The 22040-nt window shown below is 30.6% G+C and overlaps 2 protein-coding genes across 2 annotated transcripts; one reads left to right on the top strand and one right to left on the bottom strand.

Annotated features, from left to right (window-relative positions):
- Positions 1–5018: 5018 nt before the first annotated feature.
- LOC133322044 (putative gustatory receptor 98c) lies at positions 5019–7504 on the bottom strand. The gene is made up of 3 exons (XM_061531111.1): positions 7120–7504; positions 6975–7051; positions 5019–5138 (listed from the first exon to the last, which is right to left on the bottom strand). Exons 1-3 carry the CDS (start codon positions 7502–7504, stop codon positions 5019–5021), a joined length of 582 nt encoding a protein of 193 aa, XP_061387095.1.
- A 9012-nt stretch (positions 7505–16516) lies between these two features.
- On the top strand, positions 16517–21789 carry LOC133322043 (putative gustatory receptor 98b). Its single transcript, XM_061531110.1, has 4 exons — positions 16517–17168; positions 19029–19105; positions 19189–19347; positions 21670–21789. The coding sequence occupies exons 1-4, from the start codon at positions 16517–16519 to the stop codon at positions 21787–21789; spliced, it is 1008 nt and encodes a 335-aa protein (XP_061387094.1).
- The last annotated feature ends 251 nt before the right edge of the window (positions 21790–22040 follow it).

The raw sequence follows: 22040 nt of genomic DNA, 5'->3' as shown, positions 1-22040 counted from the left end.
CGAAAGTATATTTCGCTATGGCAATAAGTATGCAAGGGTGTGCATATGTATTTGTGTTTATGTCACAAACACACTCACAATAGCATAAATGACAATGTGTTGGTATACAATGTTCGGTTATAGCTCTGGCATATAAACTTTACATTGGCATTGTGTGTGTATGTGTCTCTTCATTTTATTACACAAGGATATACAAGGAAACAGGATATGCATGCATTCGCATGGAATTTTTTCCCGCTGTTTGTGTGTGTTTCCATAACATATCTTGCCACTGGCAACGAAGTAAGTAATAGCTGTCTACAAGCCTATTGCTCCCTGCTTATCTCTATATATCGTTCTCACACTGGGTAACGCCTGAAAGTGAGTGTGCAAATGCCAGCCCAGCTGAACATATGCAAAATTTTGTACACGCTTCGCTGCACGCCATCAATGCAAATGCATGCCTGAAACTTGCTCTGTACCACCTACATTTGATGCTTGCCACTTAATGACAAGTGCTTGAGAATAGAGAGAGAAATATATAAAAAATTCGTTTTTTTCTTTCAGTTTGGAGTTAAGCGTGAAAGTTTAAAAAGTCATCAGAATGAAGGAAGGAAAAAAGAAGAAATAGGCTAATTTTTCACAACAAGTAGATGAATGGAGATTTATTTGATTTTGATTTTTTTTAATCGTGGGATGGAAAGTGGAATAACTTGTTTGGTTTACACCTGGAATTTTAAAGCGTGTGGAAAAAACTTTGCTTGGGTTTGAGAGAAATTTATTTAAATAGGGAGCTATGTATGTTATAATCCCGCTAATAAATTTCTTATAATATGAATTTTTCGAACTTTATTTAAACATTTATTGAGAACAAAAATTGATTAGCTTAATATTTACGAAAATATAGATTGTTGGACTATGATATCCCAGCAAATTTAGTATGGTTTTTCATCAAGACAGCTTTTAGTAGATCTTGTAAAATTCCCTTCCACTACACCGGCAAGAGAATTTAGGAAATTATTAATTAATATGAATCCGGGTCGAGAAATTTATTTAAATAGGAAGCTATGTCTGTTATATTCAACACAATTATTTGATTATAATATATTTTTTTGAAATTTTGTTATATTTATTGAGAACAAAAATTGATTAGTTCAATATTTAATAAAAATAAACATTGCTGGAATGCAATTTCCCAGCTAAAGTAGTAGGCTCTTCATGAAGATGTTTCTTTAAGTTGATCTTTGAAAACTCCCATACACAAGACCTGGAAGAGATTCTATGGAATTATTAATTAATATGAATCCTGGCCGTGGGAATTTTTTGGAAATCCAAAAAATCGGCTGCCAATTACTTACGTACTTAGCTGACAAAACGTTCGTTCTATAAGCCGAGCTTAAAAAAAGATTTCCAGGCGCGTCGGTCTTTTGCGCAGTTTTTCCAATTTGAAAGACCATATTAGGCAATGTTGTCTTCTCGCCGTTTAATGCCAGACTCACTTTGGCAGACTCCTTCTCAATTTGTTCAAAGGTGGCTGTTACCGCTCTCAGTGTTCGATCCATTATGTCGATGTCATCGGTGTAGGCGAGTAACATGTTTTGTTTGGTGTACAGAGTGCCATTTCTGTTTACTTTTGGCTCTCGTATGACCTTTTCCAGCAGTATGTTAGAAAGGTCACACAACAAACTGTCACCTTGTCTGAATCCTCGTTCGCTATTAAAGTGCTCCGAGAGGTCCTTTCCGACTTTATCTGCTAATCTTGTGCCAGTTAAAGTTATCCTGCATAGCCGAATTAATTTTGCAGGAATGCCAAAAGCAGACATGGCTTTATACAACTCTGAACGGATAGGGCTGTCGAATGCGGCTTTATAGTCGACGAATATGTGGAATGGGTCGATGAGTTTTCGTGGATTTTTTTTCCAGGATTTGGTGCAGAATGAAAACCTGGTCAATGGTGAATTTGACAGGTCTGAAGCCAATGGTCTGTCATTGTCCATTGGCTTCAGTCGTTCACACAGTACGCTGGATAGCACTTTATATGCGATGGGAGAAGTCTTGTCTCCTTTTTTGCTCCCAATTGGTAGCCAATAATAATTTGCTTCAGCTCGTCTGTAAATCACTTTCTATAAATATTTATTGAGAACATATGTATTCTTTTTGGATTTGTGCCTCAAACGTAGAACATATTACAAAGCAAATATTACCTCTTGTTCATAAAATACCCGCAATTTATTTTAATAATCCTTGACATATTCTTAATTATTTTTACGGGACTTCATCAACGACTCTACTCAATATAATGTTTCCCGGCTTTAATCATATTATTCATAACTTTATTATTTCTCCGGGACCTCTTCTCTCGACTCAACTTAGTACAATATTTCCCGGGTTCCACGTAATTTTTAGAATTCATAAAATCTTTAAATTATCCTCCCGTTCGATTAAAACTGATAACATTTTTGGATAATATCAGGCGCAGTAAATAAAAAATTAGCAATACATTTCCCGGAGAGTGGAAGGGAGTCTTCAAAGATCAACCAAAAGCAAAATGTTTATTTGGAACCACATAATGTAAAATTTGATTGAAAAAATCTAGTCCTGAAATATCATTAGTTAATATTAGTGTTAGTAACTTTTAAACTAATCAATTTTTGTTCTCAATAAATTTGTAAAGACGTGTAAAATAACATAATTACAACTGGAAAGGACTGCAAATGAAATATTTGGCTGGAAAAATCCCAATTTTATAACGTTATTTTTAGCAATCAGTTTTTGTCCTCAACAAATATTTAATGACGTATAAAATTTTAGCTGAAAATATATTCTTTTTATTTTGTACAAAATCAGATCAGAATTTTTTGAGTTGTCTTGCTTCACATATGTATGATTCCTAATCCATCAAAGCTTAACGTTATCCTTCAGATCTATTAAAATTTATAATATGTTTGGATAATATCCAGAAAGAAAAAAAAAACACCAATCAAGCAAGGGGTTTATTTAGAGTCGCAAAATAAAAATGTTGGTAGAAAATTTTTGTAACTGAAATATTATTTGTAACTATTAAACTAATCAATTTTTGTTCTCAATAAATTTGTAAACACGCGTAAAATAATTTGTAAGATTTTTTTCAGGTTTCCTAATATTACAACTGTGGACTAGGCAATTAATATCCACAAGCTTTTTCTATTAGATTTCATCAGATATTCAGCTTTCCACAATATGTCGGGTCAGGAAATCAATAAATAGTCATTCAAAAAATCTCGTGTGCCAGCAAACCTTGAAGCCTAAGGAAATTGAGAAACGAACAGAACAACTTACTCTCAATTTTCAGGTAATTATTTTATAATTGCAGAAGTAGAACTACCAGCTTCAGTTCATCTTTAAATAGAATTTTAGTTAGTGTTTAAAAACTCTTAAGAATTTTACCTTAGGTACTCTGAGCATTTCCCCTCATCTATGGATGGACACCCTAAAGATTTCACAATGTCGATAAATAGTGCCTTAGGATATTTGTTACCCTATAAAATATCCCTTGGCATTTAGGTACGCATTAAAAGTTTTTAAGATGAATCTGCTTTAGCTTTACATAACCATTCCCTAGTCTTAAGATCATCTTATAAATACTTCTTGAAGTTTTCAACTCTCCTATAAAAAGTCGCTGGACTTTTGAGCTAGTGCATAAGCCCGCTTCCATCAGTTTGTCTATAAAGAGTCTACAATATATTCTGGACATACATACGGACAAACATGTAATTGATAAATTCATTGAGAACAAAAATTGATGATTTACATAGAAAATTTTTGGTTTTTATACCCTACACAACTATGTTGTCAGGGTATTATAGCTTTGTGCAGCCCCAAGAGTTTGTAACGCCGCGAAATATTGGTCCTAGACCCACCTTTAAGTATACCGATCGTCATATCTCGACTAGCTGAGTCGATCTAGACATGTGTGTCCGTCCGTCTGTCCATTATATTTTGTAAACCCGATACAGGCCACAGTTATGGACCAATCTTCACGAAATTTTGCATGTAGGATGGGTTCTGGCCAATGAAGACCCCTATTGTTTTTGGTAAAGATCGGTTAATATCTAGGCGATGAAATGGACCAAATACTTAATTTTATCGCTTTTTCTGGTCGCTCTAGAGGCCGAAATTATGACCCAAACATCGCGAATTTGTACATAGAGAAGACATCGGGCCAAAGAATAAGCATGCCTGTTTTGATAAGGATCGGTCAATATTTAGCGGGTCAAATGGACTCTGACTTTTGTGTGAAAAATTACAAAATTTGTATTCTATAGCGTATAGATTTACCCCTGAAGGGCTTAGACCCGAAACGTTTTTGGTATATTCAAGGGCAGTGGTTGATCTTTAAATTGATACCAATTATATGGACGTATGTACTCAGATGTGGGAGTTACACTTAAATATTTACAGGTGCTTATGTATTCAGATATTATTTAGTTACCCTTTATCACACTAGAGGGCGGAAATATAGCGCTGATCGCTTCAAAACGTTCCATGAAGTTCCAATTATAGTCAAGGATAACTCCTAGAATTTTCGGTGACGATCAGATAATTATATTGTGATGAAGTGGACCAAAAACATAATTTTTTGTGTTTTTTTCGAGTCGATCTATAGGCTCCAATGGGAATAAGAAGATCACAACACAAGGGAAGGGAATCTGGACAAGTAATGAAAAAGGCTGCACTGAACATTAGTAATAATTGTAGGTCTCTAGTTGGTCCAGATGGTTCAAATATCGCGAAATATTGCCCAAGCTCAGAATATAGATCCACAGAAAGTTAGTTTTTCGTGGAAGTTGTGTAGGGTATCATATGGTCGGCCCGTCCGACTATACTGCTCCGCTCACTGGTTAGATCTTAATTCCGTTTCAAAAATGCCTACTGGCCTTTTAACATTTATTGAGAACAAAAATTGATTCACAATTTATATTCCGTGGTATTTTTTTACTGGTGACGATATATTTTTCTAAAATATAACTTTATTTACAAAGAGTACCGATAAATGAATTTCAATGTTTGCCATAGCCTAAGCCAAATAGCTTTTGTGTGGCACAGAGGGCACCCAAACTGACATCTTCCATTTTGAATTGTATTAAAATGACAATAAAAGCAAATACCATTAGAACCATCTGCAAAGAGAGAGAAAATTGTTAATATTTTTTAGAAGCAGTTATTTCTGTATCGATGTTACCTTTCCAAAATTACAAAAATTAATATCCAAAAAATTATTGCAGGAAAATTTTAATTTTTGATGCAATAATTGCAGGGAAAATTCTCTTAGGCTGTTGTTAAGTACAGAGTTTTGATTGCGAAATTTACAGTTGTGCAGTATGGATTGGATGGATTGATACTGAAATGAAATAAAATGGAAAAAATAATTTTATAGTTATTATGGAATACATTAATCAGTTTTTGTTCTCAATAAATTTTCAAAATAAATGTTCAAAATTTTTATTGTCACACTGATTCTTGTAAAAATTCTTTTAAAAATGTCAGGTATATTGTAGCCTAGTAATTGTTAAAAACATATTTTTGAAACCCCCAAATAACTTTTTAGCCAAAAAATATTTGTCTATTTTTAATGCCACGAGTATGAATGATGTTTCATAAGGTTCCTGTCAAAAATACAAATTTTAGGCCTAAGAAATTGAAAAAAAAAAATATTTTTAAAACCTTCAAACTAGTAGCTGACCTTGCGAAAAGAAATTTTAAAAACTTTACACAGCTTTACCCGCACAGACAATTTAAAAAAAAAATAGTACTTTTAAAAATATCAAAGTCACTGCCTCGCAGGACCTTGCGACAAGATTTTTAAAAGCTAAAACATTGTCTAATGAAAGAATTTTATGGAAACTATAAAATGTAAAGATAACTGTGTTGAACATAAAATTCTCTTGGGAAGAATACATTAATCGATTTTTGTTCTCAATAAATTTTAAATGATCCTGTCTTCAATTCCTCGTTTCCTCACAGAGTCTTAAAAATATTTTTTAAAATTTCAGGCTAATTTTTTTCGCTCGGAAATTGGTAAAACATTTTTTTAACACAATTCGTATTAGTTCCACATAACTTTGAAAAAAATATTTGAATTCTTAAAAGCTAAACTATTATTTCCACACAGGAACTTGAGACAACATTTTTAAATACTGAAACATTGTGGTATATTATAAAAATTCAAATGCAAAAAATGCATTAAAAATTAATTCCTCTTTCTAGAAAAAAATACTCACTTTTTGTGCTCAATAAATTATGGACGAACATGTGTACAATTTCTTACTTTCCTGCAGTATCTTCTAAAAATATTTTCAAAATTTCAGGCTTATTGTTGATCAGAAATTGGTAAAAATATGTTTAAAAACTTAAAGCTTATGGACGCACAGAACTTTTAAAAAATAACTATAAAAAATATTTCATTTCATTTTAAAAACCGAAACATTTTTGAATTGTGGGCCGGTTAAAATATAAAGAAAGCGGCGTGTAATGCAAAATCCTCGTTAGAAAATTACGTTAATCAATTTTTGTTCTCAATAAATTACTGCCAAAAAGGGACTAGTTAACAATAATTATACACCTGGGTGAATTTTTTAAAAATTCACGCTTTTGGCACTGGATGACATCCTCGTTAGAAAAATACTTTAATCAATTTTTGTTCTCAATAAAATATTGCCAAAAAAAGGGACATGAAAACAATAGTTATAGAAATTTGTAAAAATATTTAAAGAAATCTAGGCTTTAACCCACCCAATCTAGGCTTTAACCAACCCACGGAAAAATCAACCGATCTGAGATTTTCTCTAAATCAAATTTGCTGCTTCATTAATAAATATTAAAAAAAGTTTGCATTTATAGCTCTACTGTAAGTATTTTCCATAATACCATTTCGTGGCTTATTGGGGTGTATGATTTGTGTCGTTACTAATACGATCAGGAACACAAAATTGAAAAACATACATATGACAGCTTACCTTATCCACACATTTTTCGGCATAGTAGCACACCAGGAAAATATTTAAAAATAATATAAAAATATATGAATATCGAACTGGAAAAGAAAAGAAGAGAACATGAAAAAAATAAGAAGAAAAACAAGATATTTTTTGTTCCACTTACGTGTTTGAGTTATATACTTCGGCTCATAAATTATACGCAAATAAGCCCAGTTGACCGTATAGACAATACATAGACCATTGTGTAGGAATAGCAGAAAAATCGGAGCAGCAAAATAGCGATCAAACCTTTCAACCAGAAACCATGTTTTATTCAATTGTTGTTGGCATTTTATCAAACGTTGAATTATTGGCCAGCAACCTATAGCGCTTTTAGGAATTTGCATATTCTCTAAATTCGAATAAATCCGATGAATAATATCATAAATAATCTGTAGATAAATCATATATTCTACACATTTCATTTGCAAAGCGGCTAGGAAAAATGAATTGCAAAGTTTACCCAATGTTGGCATATCACTGGCTATAATGACATAACTTGAATACATAATCGAGATAATGAGGACAATTATCCAAATTCCAGAGTTGCGCAAAAGTTTCCATTTTAGAGATAATGTTTCCTTCAATCCGAAATCCTTAGAATTTAACTCTTGCTCCAATTCTTTGAATAATTTCAAAATTCCCTTAAGTTGTTGCATTTCAAATAAAGTTTTCATTTCAATGCAGGCCATTAACAGGGTAATACCTCCATGATGAAGATAACTAATAATTCGTGTAATACTATCCAATTTATGACGATACACAGCTCCATTAACAATTCGATTATGTATGTGAGTGGTGAAAATGGCCAAAGAGAAGAGCAGCACACAATATTTGATATAAATTATGCGAAGTAATTTCCTTTTAAATGATCTCTGGGTTCCATAATATAAACATGGCGGCAGATTGATACCAAATATTGTAAATATCCATTGATAGAATTTTAATAAATTTAAATAATTTGTTGCAAAGTTCCGTTTTCTATTTGTAATCGCCAACATTGTTGAAAGGTTCTAATGAAATGTGTGGCATTATTTGTTTCAGCCTGGTTAAGATATTTTGCGAGGAGATATATGTTTTAGACATGACTAATTGCTTGTGATTAATGAATACAGGGTGCTACAAAAAAACATTAGCCCAAATAGCGTATACATGGTGACAACACTTATACGCAACAATGTTTCATGGAAATAATGGCTTAGAATAAAGATATGACGATATAATTTTTAATATTTTTAAATAGAAATTCTTTTCTATTTTTCCTTTATATATTTCAAAAATTTTAATTTTTTTTTGAATGACGGAAACATTTTATCGATTCTTTCAATTTAAATACTTTGTTTTCTTTATAAATTAATATTTTTCTTTTAAATTTCATATTTTCTTAGTTTTTTAATTAGTATTCAAATTGTGCAAAAAGTATAATAAGAAATTAATTGAAATAAAATTTTTCCCCATATTTTTTAAAACGCCTCGCCTATTGTTGCACAGAATCATGCAAAAATATGTAAAGAAAGAATTGTGATATACAAAATCCTCATTTGAAAAATACATTAATCAATTTTTGTTCTCAATAAATTTACAAACAAAAAAAAAAACATATTTTCGTCTCCTTACTGTCAAACCGGAACCAGAATAAAATACTTATAGAACCATGTTATAAAAAATCCTCGTTAGAAAAATACTTTAATCAAATTTTGTTCTCAATAAATGTATAAAAAATATTATAATTTCCTTACTGCCAAACAGGAAATAATAAAAATTATTATAGACCCAGGTGGACTTTGATAAAATATTTTAAACAGTCTACGATTTGCCTCGAATCTAAGGGCAAAAAATCCACCGATCTGAGTTTTTCTCCAAATCAAATTTGTTGTGTCTCTTATGTATATTGAAAAATGTTAACATTTATAGTTCTGGTGGAAGTAATATCATTTAATGTCATCATTCAAATAGCATTTCAAATTGTGAAGAAAGTAGAAAAGAAATGAATTAAAATAAATTACAATTTATATACATTATTTTTTGTATTCTCGTTTTTACACTAATAAATTTTTGTTCTCAATAAATTTAAAATAGAAAATATAATTGTCGCACAGAATCTTGCAAAGACTTGTCTTAAATGTTTTGCTCTTATTTCGTCTATAGTCGCACCCATGGCACAATAAATAGGTAGTTCATTTAGAGCATCTGATGTCTCGATTAACTGTCAAAGTGCGTAATTTCTACTTGAATTCCATGTTCAGTGTTGCCAACCATGTGAAATATTATAAGGAAAAAATTGACAGATAATCGAGACAAAAACAGAGGTTTTTGTTTTGATGCATCACCTTATTATTGCATCTTGGTTGCACCGAACCATGCAAACACATTCGTCAAAGTTTTTTTCTTAATTATAATAATTACTATTAAAATGGTGAAGAAGAAAGTAGAATAAAAAATGAATTGCAATAAAATTATTATCTATATAAAGAAAACCGTGTGCAATACAAAATCAATTCTTGTTCTCAATAAATTTAAAAAGAAAATATTTTGTGTTTATTGTCAAAAAGAACTCTGTAAAAATATTTGAAAATCACAAAAAATAAACTTCTAAAAAAAATTTCAAAATCTTGTAGCCACAAAATATTTTATAAAAAAATACTAGTACTTAAATAAATAAAAATCTTTTACAGGTAGATTTCGTAAAAAAAAATTAAACAGCACACCTTGCAAAAAACCTCACTAAATGTTTTACGCTTATAGTCCTTGTAGAAATATTTTTAAATGTCTATTAAATGCCCTTCTAAAAATATTTTTTAAAAACTTATAGCCAGTTTGTCCCTTTTTAATCCGTCCATTAATTCTTCCCTACTGTCAAATAGTCTATAAAAACTCCCAGAAGTCATCAGTCCGATAAAAAGCCCATCTCCTTCAGTTTGTCTATAAAAAGTCTGGAATATCTTCTGTACATTCGTGCGGACAATAATGCCATTAAAAATTTATTGAGAACAAAAGATGATTGACTTAAAAATTACATTGGGTTTGAAGAGCGAAATAGATTAAGAAAATGAATTGAAATAAAATGATTGTCCAGGCAGATTTTGCGAAATTCATTTTTTAACCGCACGTTAATTGTCACAGAGAACCTTGCGAAGAGTTCTCTTAAATGTTTTGCGCTTATAGCCACAAAGGACCTTGTAAAAATTATTCTTTAAAGGACGTTATAAAAGATTTTTTGAAAAACTTATAGCCAGTTTTGTCCCTGCTTTATCTTCCCTAAAGACTTTCCTAGTCTCAAATGGTCTATAAAAACTCCCAGAAGTTATATGTTCTTCTATAAAGAGTCGCTAAGCATTTCAGATAGTGTATAAGCCCATCTGGACTTGCGATGGACAAAAACTTCATTGAAAAATTTATTGAGAACAAAAGTTGATTGGCTTGAAAATTACATTGGGTTTGAAGATTAAGAAAATGAATTGATTCAAATTATTGTCCAGGTAAGTTTTATAAAAATATTTTTTAACACACAGAACTTTTCAAAAAATTTTGTTAAAAGTTTTGTCCTTTGTAGTAACAAGGGATCTTGTAAAAATATGTTTAAACCTCAACAAACAACCTTATAAAGATACTTTTAAAAACTTATAGCCAGATTGTACCTGCTTAACCAGGCTTCTCTAGTGTCAAATAGTCCATAATAACTCCCAGAAGTTAGCTATTCATCTATAAAGCGTCGCTAAGAATTTCAGATAGTGTATAAGGCCCCATCCAGTTTGTCTATAGAAAAGTCTAGAATATCTTCTGAACAAGATTAGGGCATTTATTAAGAACAAAAGTTGATTGGTGTAAAAATTATATTGGATTTAAGAGGAAAGTAGAATAGGAAAAAATTTATTGACAAAAAGTATTGTCCAGGTAGATTTTTTTTAACTTTAGGCTTATTGTTGCATAGAACTCTGCAGAAATTTGTCATAAAAGATTTGCGCTTATGGCCCTTATACAAACATTTTTAAAACTTAAAAAACTTTACACTGGGAAATCAATTTTGTAAGAATATTTTTCAGAACGTATCGCCTATTGTCGCACAAAAATATATTGTGTTACACAAAATCCTCATCAGAAAAATACATTAATCAATTTTTGTTCTCAATAAATTAAAAAAAAAATCAAGGCCAGTTTTCATCTCTACATTTTGTAAACATATTAGAAGTTTCACTTAAAAAATTAAATATTTAATTTTTTCTAACAGCCCTAAGTTTTAAGTACATTTACACTCACGATTCGATCAGATTTAGTAAATCCAAATCTGCAGCCTAAGCATGGCACAATAGATTGGTACTCCATTTAGCGCAGCTGACTATCCGATTAACTGTCAAAGTGCAACGTTTCTACCAAGGCATATAAAAAAGATCATCCAGGGAAACCAGCTACATATCAGCTGCTTCTCGTGTCTGCTGTCAAAATCCATTATTGTTAATTTGCTTCCATTATGAAAACGTAAACGACGTACACATTTTTCGACATTAGACTTGAGAAAAAAACAGCTGACTTCTTGATTTTGGTTTCTATTTGAATACGACATACAATGTTGCCAACCATGTGAAATATTACTAGATAAAATTTGACATGTCGATGTCTAGATACAATTTGAAATATCGATGTATTTGTTTTGAACGTTTACACACATCTTTTATCATGATCTAAATTATAATCAGCTGATAACTGTTTAAAGACATACTATAGGTGAGTTAAGATATGACTTCTACATCGACTCGATGTTGTTGTAAACGGGGTTTAAATCTTTAACATTTTGCGTAAAATATGTTTTTTTGAATTTATATATTCTTCTTAACATTATTTGTAATAAACACTTACTTCCCCTGCTACAAGGTGCTCAAACAAAACCACATCTTTTAGCAAAATAACTTTCATTCCCTACCATTCAAATGTGAAAAATCCAATGCAGTTTGCAACCACAACATCATTCATTAATTAATGTATACATGAGAAATTCAATATTCGTCTTTTGGTATTAAAATAAATACAATTGAAATATTTCACATAATGGAAAGTAAAATACATAAATAAGTAGTAAATATTTTCATGTTGGTTTGGTTGTTAATTATTATAATAAAAAATGATGCCAATGGCAATTTTAATTGTTAAGAAATTTATTGATTTCCAATGTGTTTTATAAACAAAAATATATACACGTGGTTTAATTATTACAAGGTATGACATAGCGATCAACTGATTAAAATTTTTCTCGCAAATGTATTGTTTTAAATACCATGTCAAATAAATTAAATTTAATTATAATTAATATCAAATTGCAACAAACATTTCATCGTATGCTCTACAAGATTTTAGTAAGAAATCATAACCTTTCATTTATTGTTCGCGTATTATTATTTGACAGAAGAAGCCACAACCTTGATAGTTGATTTTTTTGTTATTCACCTCATGTTGTCGTACCTCTTATTATTATTATAATTATACCATGGTAGAGTTTATTTTCAGTTTATTTTTTTTTTTTTAATTTGAAAGGATTTGATGTATCAAAATAAAAACATGGGCTTTTTTTATTTTGATCATCTGTCAAATTTTATCTAGTAATAATTCTCATGGTTGGCAACATTGCACGTCGTTTTCAAGTAGAAACTATGCATCATGATGCAATAATAAGGTGATGTATCACAACAAAAATCTTTGTTTTTGTCTCGACCATCTGTCAAAATTTTCCTTATAACATTTCACATGGTTGGCAACACTTCACATCGAATTCAAGTAGAAATTATGCACTTTAACAGTTTATCGAGACATCAGCTGCTGTAAGTGGACTACCTATTTATTGTGCCATGCTATGCACCAATGCAGATTTAATAAGGTAACCCTATCAGCTCAGCAGTTGGTGCAAATAAATGACAACAAAGTTGTTGATAGTCAAAACCAAATAAAATAAAAAATAGAAAATAATGAAAATCTCCGAATATTGAAGAGCTTGTTCAACAATACATTTATTTACATTTTACGAATAAATTTGTTTAAAAAATCTTATGAATCGGTTTGCTGCGCTAAATGGTCTATTAATAAGATCACTCAGGTAGCGAAAGTCAGCTGTTTTTTCTCAAGTCTAACGTCATTTCATTATGGAAGTCAATACACAATTATAGATTTTGACAGCAAACTTGAGAGGCCGCTGATATCCAGCTGGTATTCCTGAATGAGCTTATTAATAGACTTATGCACTATGGCACTTAATTGGATAGACAGCTGCGCTAAATGGAGTACCTAATTAATGGGCAATGAGTGAACGCAAATGCGCGTTTAGACTACAGCTTTTATCGTGATATGCTAAATTGAGATAATTTCAAATACAACCCTGCTGTTGCATCCAAAATATAATTACTTCTCCTTTAAGTATGATACAAAATACGTTGTAATTCAAAATATTTGTCTAACAGAAATATGACAGCTGATGAAAAAATCACAATTTGTTTTAATTTATAATGAATATTAACAGAATTAAAAACTACAAATGATTTTATAGCTTAATCGGAATGTACACTAGAACTTTTTCATAGGGTTAACCTACTTTATGAGGATTTATTTGACATATATGCAAAGAAATTGACAATTGAAACCCACTGGGTTAACGAAATCCGGTTAAATATAAACGTACTATTATTGACCTAATTGAAAATATTGATTGAAAAATTGCCACAGAAATACTGAAACCTGTGAAATGTGTATGTATACGTAAACAAATAACAGCTGGTAAATCAACTTTATATCATTTGAATACTAGTCTATAACGGCATTCAACCTACTTTATGGGAACTTAAACAACATGTACATTAGAACTTTTTACCGGGTTAACCTACTTTATGCGGATTTCTTTGACATAAATGCAAAACCACTGTGTTATCGAAATCCAGTACAATGCCAATTAAGTATTATTTGAAATATATACCATGAAACTGACAATTTAAACCCACTGGGTAACGAAATCCGTACAATGTAAACGTACTATAAACAGTTAGGATTTAGTATCTCGATTAACAACTCGAATCGATTTAGAAAGACACAGTCTAAAAACGCCTTAAGTGAGGTGGGATTTTCTGCAATTAAAATTGCGCAGTGTAAATTATCTACATATTTTATTAAAAATATATATTTAAATATTAGGTTTTTTGTTCAGTGTAATCAGCTGATTTAATGGAATAGTGCATGGCACAATAAATAGGTACCTCACTTAGCCCGGCTGACGATACGATTAAATGTCAAACAACAACAACAATGTGAATTATTACTAGAAAAAAATTTACAGATGTTCGGGACAAAAACAAATGTTTTTGTATTTGATACATCACCTTATTATTGCATCATGGAATGGAGTTATTTATTAAAATGTATTGCCGCGTTGATTAAATCTGGCATAAAAAATCTAATAAACCCTTCAGTAAATTATCAATTTTATTAAAAATATATTTGTTTTTTTTTTGTCTAGAGTAATCAGCTGATTCAATGAAATGCAGGTAAATTATAAAAATGTATGCACGTATTGATTAAATCTGACAAGGTTCATCTTATCTCATCATTGCTTACACATCATGGTGGCGTATACGCAATGGAATTGACATTTGAGTGGATTTAGTAGTCTAAACGTAGCCTATATATTCTATTAAACCAGAATAAATAGATGTTAATAAGTATAAATAGATGAAAATAGGAACGTAAACAAACATCAGCTGATTCGACAATGTATGATGTATTCCGGAAAGTTGATCTTGAATAATATAAAAATTCTATTAAACCCTTCAATAAATTATCTATTTTATTAAAAATACATTCAAGAGCATTTTTCCAGTGTCATCAGCTGATAAGTAAATTATAAAAATGTGTTTCCGTATTGATTAAATCTGACTAGGTTCATCTCAGATAATATAAATATTCAGTAAGTTATCTAATTAATATTGCCCAGTATAAATAGATGTAAATACGTACCCAAACAAACATCAGCTGATTCGATGAAATGTATTTCGTATTGATTAAATCTGTCAAGGTTAATCTTGAATAATATAAAAATTATATTAAAACCTTCAATAAATTACATAGCTATTTTATTAAAATTAGGTTTTAAAATGTTTAGTTTTTTGTCCAGTGTAATCAGCTGATTGACGTATTTATTAAATCTGACAAAGATAATCTTGAATAATATAAAAAAAAAATATTAAAGCCTTCAGTAAAATATCTAACTAATATTGTCCAGTATAAATAGAAGTAAATACGTACAAACATCAGCTGATTCAATGAAATGTTGATAAATTAATAAGATTTATACCCGAAATTAGTAAAACTGACAAAGTTAATTTTGAATAATATACAAATTATATTCAATAAATGATCTATTTTATTAAAAATATATTTTAAAATATTTGTTTTATTGACCAATGTAATCAGCTGATTCAGTAGAATGTAGGTACCATGATGCAATAATAAAGTGATGTATCAAAAACAAAAAACATTTGTTTTTGTCTCGATTGTCTGTCAAAATTTTCCTTATAATATTTCAAATGGTAGGCAATACTGCACATCGAATTCAAGCAGAAATTACCCACTTTGACAGCTAATCGAGACATCAACTGTGCTAAATGGACTACCTATTCATTGTGCCATGGTAGGTACATTATAAAAATGTATTCCCGTATTGTTTAAATCTGACATGGTTAATATTGAATAATATAAACCCCTATTAACCCATTCAGTAAATGATCTATTATATTTAAAATATTTTTTTTTTGCAAGTGCAATCAGCTGATTCAATGGGATGCAGGTAAGTCATATAATCAGCTGATTCAGTGGAATGTTTGTACATTATAAAAGTGTATTCCCATATTGATTAAAGCTGACAAGGTTGAAAATATTCCCCAGTATAAATATGTGTGAATATTTACGTAAACAAACATCAGCTGATTCGATGCAATGTAAGTAATTATCAAGATTTCTTTCCGAATTTATTTAAATCTGACGACATAATATAAAAAAAATGTTATAAAATAATAATATAAAACTCCTATTAAACCCTTCAATAAATAATTTATTTTATTAAAAAATATATTTTAAAAAATATTTGTTCCATTTTTTTGTCCAGTGTAAATCCAATTGACCTCATTATTAATGTATACAACTCATTTCTTATAAAATTTATATCTACGTTTAGATCTTTTTCAGTGCTAAATATTGGTCACACGAGTTGTCAGTCATTATTTGAAACTAGCTGAAACAACAACAACAGTTTACAACGGCCGAAAAAAATGCATAATTTCAAAACTCGGGAATATTTGAAAATAGTAAAATTCTACCAATGGATATTTTGTATATTCGGTATAAATCTACCACCAATATTTTATTGTGATAATTTTCATGGATTTCGGCGAAAATTTATTATGACAATTTACAGCGTATATGCTTTCATACTATTTAGTGTTGCCACCATTTCAAATTGCATACATAATACATTGGCCCATCAATTTACCCAAATGCATCGATTGGATTGTATTACTGAACTGCTGAGCTATGGTCATAATATTGGTTTAATTTTGGCATATGGAATTATGGAAGTTGCAATGTTTTGGCAACGCAATAATCTAAAGGAAATTTTAAGAGAAATCGATGAAATGGAAAATGAACTATTTAATGAAATTAACCAACAAAATGGATCCAAAAAATTCCAATTATTTTACATAACTGGTATTTGGTTAATATTTTCATCGGTAAATTTCTCTTACCTAACCTATTTCTTAACCGGTGCCGAAGTTATGCCCATATGCTATAAATGTATTATATCCCTATATGTGGTTGCCATTGAAATGAAATATTTGGAATATCGTTTGTATGTACAAATTATATGCCATTTAATGGAGGGCATATGCATTGCATTGGAAAGGATAAAATCTCAGATGGAACAATTTCGAAGACCAGAACATGGACGTTTGCCATATTTTATGATCCAACAATTGTTACGAAATCAACAGCTGTTGAATAGGTTATGGCTTGTGGTGTATAAAGTGAATGTGTATTTTGCATTGCCACTTGCATTGGTATGCTGTCAAAATGGCATTGCCATATTGTTTACGGTGAATTGGGCATATGTTCGTAGTTTGTTTGAACATGGCGAGACTAATCAAATATGTAAGTTGAATAAAAAACATGTCACACTGAATAGGTACTCCATTTAGCCCAGCTGACTATTCGATTAACTGTCTATCTGATTAACATAGGTTCTATCAAGATCTATTAATAAGGTCACCCAGTTAGCGAAATTGCATTCAGCTGTTATTTTCAAATCTAATGTCAAAAAATGTGGACTTTGTTTACGTTTTCATAATGGAAGACAATTCACAATAATAGATTTTGACAGCAAACTTGAGAGGCAGCTGGCATCCGTGGACAACCATATTTATAGGCCTTGGTTTCTACCATGGCGCAATAAAAAGGTACTCTATTTAGTGCAGCTGACTATCCCTCTAACTGTCAAAGTGCATAGCTTCTACGATGATGCAATAATAAGGTGATGTATCAAAACAAAAACCGTTGTTTTTTGTCTCGATCATCTGTCAAATTTTTCCTTATAATATTTTTATATGGTTGGGAACACTGTACATCGAATTCAAGTAGAAGTTACCCAATTTGACAGTTAATCAAGACATCAGTTGCGCTAAATGGACTACCTATTCATTGTGCCATGGCTTCTACTATGATCTATTAATAAGTTCACCCAGCTGGCGAATGTCAGTCTGTTAATTCTCAAGTCTAAGTGGACTTTGTTTACGTTTTCGTAATGAAAATCAATTCACAATAAAATATTTTGACAATAAACCTGAGAGTCAGCTGATATACAGCTGGACGATCTTAGGGTACGTTTAGACTATTAAATCCACTCAATCTCAAATGTCAATTCCATTGCGTATACGTCGCGTTAATCCTGTTCACAAATCCAGTGGATTATATTTGACGTATAAGCAATGGAATTGACATTTGAGATCGAGTGGATTTCGTAAATCTAAACGTACAAAAATCTATGTTTTTGCCTCGATCATCTGTCAAATTTTTCCATATAATATTTCAAATGGTTGGCAACGCTGCACATCGAATTCAAGTAGAAATTACCCACTTTGACAGTTAATCAAGACATCAGCTGCTCTAAATGGACTACCTATTCATTGTGCCATGGTTTCTACCATGATGTAATAATTATGTGATGTATCATAACAACAACCTTTGTTTTTGTCTCGATCATCTGTCAAATTTTTCCTTATAATATTTTACATGGTTGGCAACATTGCAAGTCGAATTTAAGTAGAAATTACGCACTTTGACAAGTAATCGAGACATCAGCTGCGCTAGATGGACTACTTATTTATTGTGCCTTGTTTTCTACCATGGCACAATAAAATGGAGTACCTACCATTTAGCATAGCTAACTATCCGACTAACTGTCAAAGTGTATAGTTTCTCCATTGCATAATAAATGGGCAGCCCATTTATCACAGCTGACGATTCGATTAACTGTCAAAGTTCGTAGTTTCTCATTGAATTCGTTGTGCAATGTTGCCAACCATGAAAAATATTACTAGATAAAATTTGACAGATAAATTGCAAATTTACTAAAAATTCGTTTTGGTAAGCGTTTTGTTAAAACAAGTATAATGTAAATGCAATACCAATGAATGTTTTTTTTTGTTTTTGAAAAACTAAATTTATTTAATTTATTACATCTAAAAAGAAATCCTTCTCATTTACTCTTGCCTTTGAAGAATATAAAATCCAATTAGCCAGTGAAATGTGTATTTATACGTAAACAAATAACAGCTGACTGTAAACTTTATATCATTTTAATACTAAACGCTTTCTAAAACGTCAAATAAATGACATATCTCTATAAATCCCGTAGGTGTCGGAACGTAGAGCATTTTTAATATAAAAAAATATTTTAAAAATGTCTATCTAATATTTTAATCCCCTTAATTATCTTTCTTCCTTTTATTACAGTTCGTTTTGTTTACATAATTTTGTTGCTGTTAAACATAGTTTACATTTGTAATTATACGGAAAAATGTATGAAAAAGGTAGGTAGCAATTTTTTTTACAATTAGGTTTTAAATTTACAATTAAATTTTAAAAATAATTAAAAATTTTCTTTTGTTTTCAGTATCATTCTTTGTCAACTGTATTAAACAATTTCAAATTACATCCGCAAGATGTTGAGGTTAGGATGCACTTGCGGGAATACTCTTTACAATTGATGCATCAGAAGTTGAAGTTTACTTGTAATTATTTTTTGGATATTGATTACAAGACACTGGGAAAGGTAATTACAAATTTTATTTAAAGTTTTTTTTCTTTGGAGAGATTTTTTATTTGGTTAACGTTTTTTTAGGTTTAACGAAAGTGGAAGAACGAAATCCACTTGATTTCAGTAGTAGTCTCATTTGAGAATTTTATGATGGCAACCCTTTTCAATTTTGAACTCATCTATCAATTTTAAATAATATGAAAAATAAATTGCATAAAATTCTACGTATGCCTATTGACATTTTTTTAAATAAATTAAACAAGATATATTTTCTAAAGCTGGGAATTGCTCTTAAATCTTATCTTATCTTATGCCATGTTTGTTACACCTTAAACGGCATATACATTAGAACATTTTACCGGGTTAACCTACTTTATGAGGATTTATTTGACATATATGCAAAGGGATTGACAATTGAAAACCACTGGGTGAACGAAATCCGATTAAATGTAAACGTACTATTATATTTATAAGTTGTAGGGGCAGGGACCTTCAAAATATTTATAAATATAAATTATTTAACAATTTTTGCCACTGAACAAATGATATGCGTACATTTCGAAGGAAGATATTTTCATATTAATTTTGAAAGCTGAATGCTGTCACAGGCGAATTTATGAAAAAATTGGAAACAAATGACTGCATAAGACTATCTTGTATAATTATGTCATGTGTCAATTCCATAGAATAAAATAAATCACATTCAAATAAGTCCTGTGGATATAACAATAAAGCCATATCAATCAGCTGATCGAACCAAACATATGGAAATCAATGTATTCGACTGCTACTTCACAATTAATCGTATACATTTATTTGAAAGATGTATTAATAAGGTCACCCAGTTAGCGAAAATCAGCTGTTTCTTCTCTTCTCAGGTCAAATATCAAAGAATTGACTTTTGTTTACGTTTTCATAATGGAAGTCAATTCAAACTAAAGATGCAGCTGATCTCCCTGGACGACTTTATTTATAGGCCGTTTTGATTTCCACAGATTTGGTTCGATCAGCTGATTGGCTTTTTGGTTATGTCATAATAAGTTTTACCTTTAGAATAGAGATCAATTTACTTCGATTTACCCTACAAAATTAAATCCGCTCATTATCCCTGAAGATGATTTCAAATACAACACTGATTTAGCAGAAAAAATAATCACTTTTCCTAAAATTCAAGATAGTTGCCTAACAAAAATATGATAGCTGATGATAAATTATTTTAATTTCTCGTGAATAGTGAATAATTTTGGTATTGCCAGAGAAATGATGAAACTAGTGAAATGTGTATGTATACGTTAACAAATAATAGCTGATAAATCAATTTTATGTCATATAAAATTTCTACCCACATGAAATATTTGTTCTGTTCCGGTACTTTTTTAATAGGAAAGCTGGTAAAAGGGAAACATTTCAAAATCGATCTCAGAATACAAATTAATTTGAAAAGTTCTGGAACGCAAATCTAGTAAATATGCCAAAATTAAATGGCAATACTTCAAAACCAACATAACAGCCAATCAGAAGTAGGCATTCCTGTTTACCATTTTTACTCGGCCAAATTTATCAAGTAAAAAGTTTACAAAGAGAACGCCATTTTGTTTTATTCTCTCTAAAATTTGATTCAATGTTTTAGCAGTTTTGTGGGTTCAGGAACGGGTTTCGAATAAAAAATTGCAAAATTTGTAAAATTAGTAGATTTTTTAGGTTCTGGAAAGGAACTATAGTCTAATTAGATAGTATTTATAGTAGGTTTACATTGTACCAGATTTCGTTAACCCAGTGGATTTCAAATGTCAATTCCATTGTATACATGACAAATATATTCTCATAGAGTAGGTTAACCCCGAAAATAGTTCCAATGTAAATGCCGTTTTAATATCACTATTTACAAATCGAGTCGATTTAGAAGGCATCAGAGTGTAAACGCACCTACTTCGAATTCAAGTAGAAATTACGCACTTTGACAGTTAATCGAGACATCAGCTGCTCTAAATGGACTACCTATTTATTGTGCCATGACTGCCAAAGTGCGTAGTTTATATTCGAATTCGATATGTACTGTTGGCAACCATGAGATATATTACTAGATAAAATATGACAAATGGTCGGGTAAAAAAACAAATGTTTTTTTATACATCACCTTATTATTGCATAATGGTAAAAATATGGAATTGACATTAGAGATCAAGTGGATTTCTTTATTCAACACGTACATTAGCCTCTCTTACCTTCGGCTTTGGAATATTATCTATATCGTTATTAAACAAATGACATGTTCCATAAAAAAATTGATGTAAATGTACCAATAATGTCAAATAATTTTTGGTTTCTTTTTTTCAGATTATCCTGGCTGTTACATCCTTTATGATCATATTAATACAATTCAAAATGACAAATGGCACAACAGGTGCCATAGTTGCCACACAGAGAATATTTGGCTTTGGCAAATTGAAATTGTAAACCGTTCGCAGTGAATTACATTAAGCTATTAAGAGTCTAAACGCAACCAAAGAGTCTAGAGTCAGCGACAGTCGTTTGCCGTGTGTTTATTTGTGGCAACGGGAAATCGCGACGACTGACGTTTGCGTCTAGCGGCTTGACGCTAGAATAGATTTTATACATTTTTGCTAAGCGTCATACAAATTTGCTCTCAATTGAGTTTCCATATTTTAGGTAAAAATCAACAGTGCTACCAAATTTCAATGAGAATT

This window comes from Musca vetustissima, unplaced genomic scaffold (assembly GCF_032173495.1).
Source record: "Musca vetustissima isolate MV318-11 ecotype Yass unplaced genomic scaffold, APGP_CSIRO_Mvet_v1 utg61444, whole genome shotgun sequence".
NCBI lineage: Eukaryota > Metazoa > Arthropoda > Insecta > Diptera > Muscidae > Musca > Musca vetustissima.
This window is presented reverse-complemented; position numbering and strand designations above follow the sequence as displayed.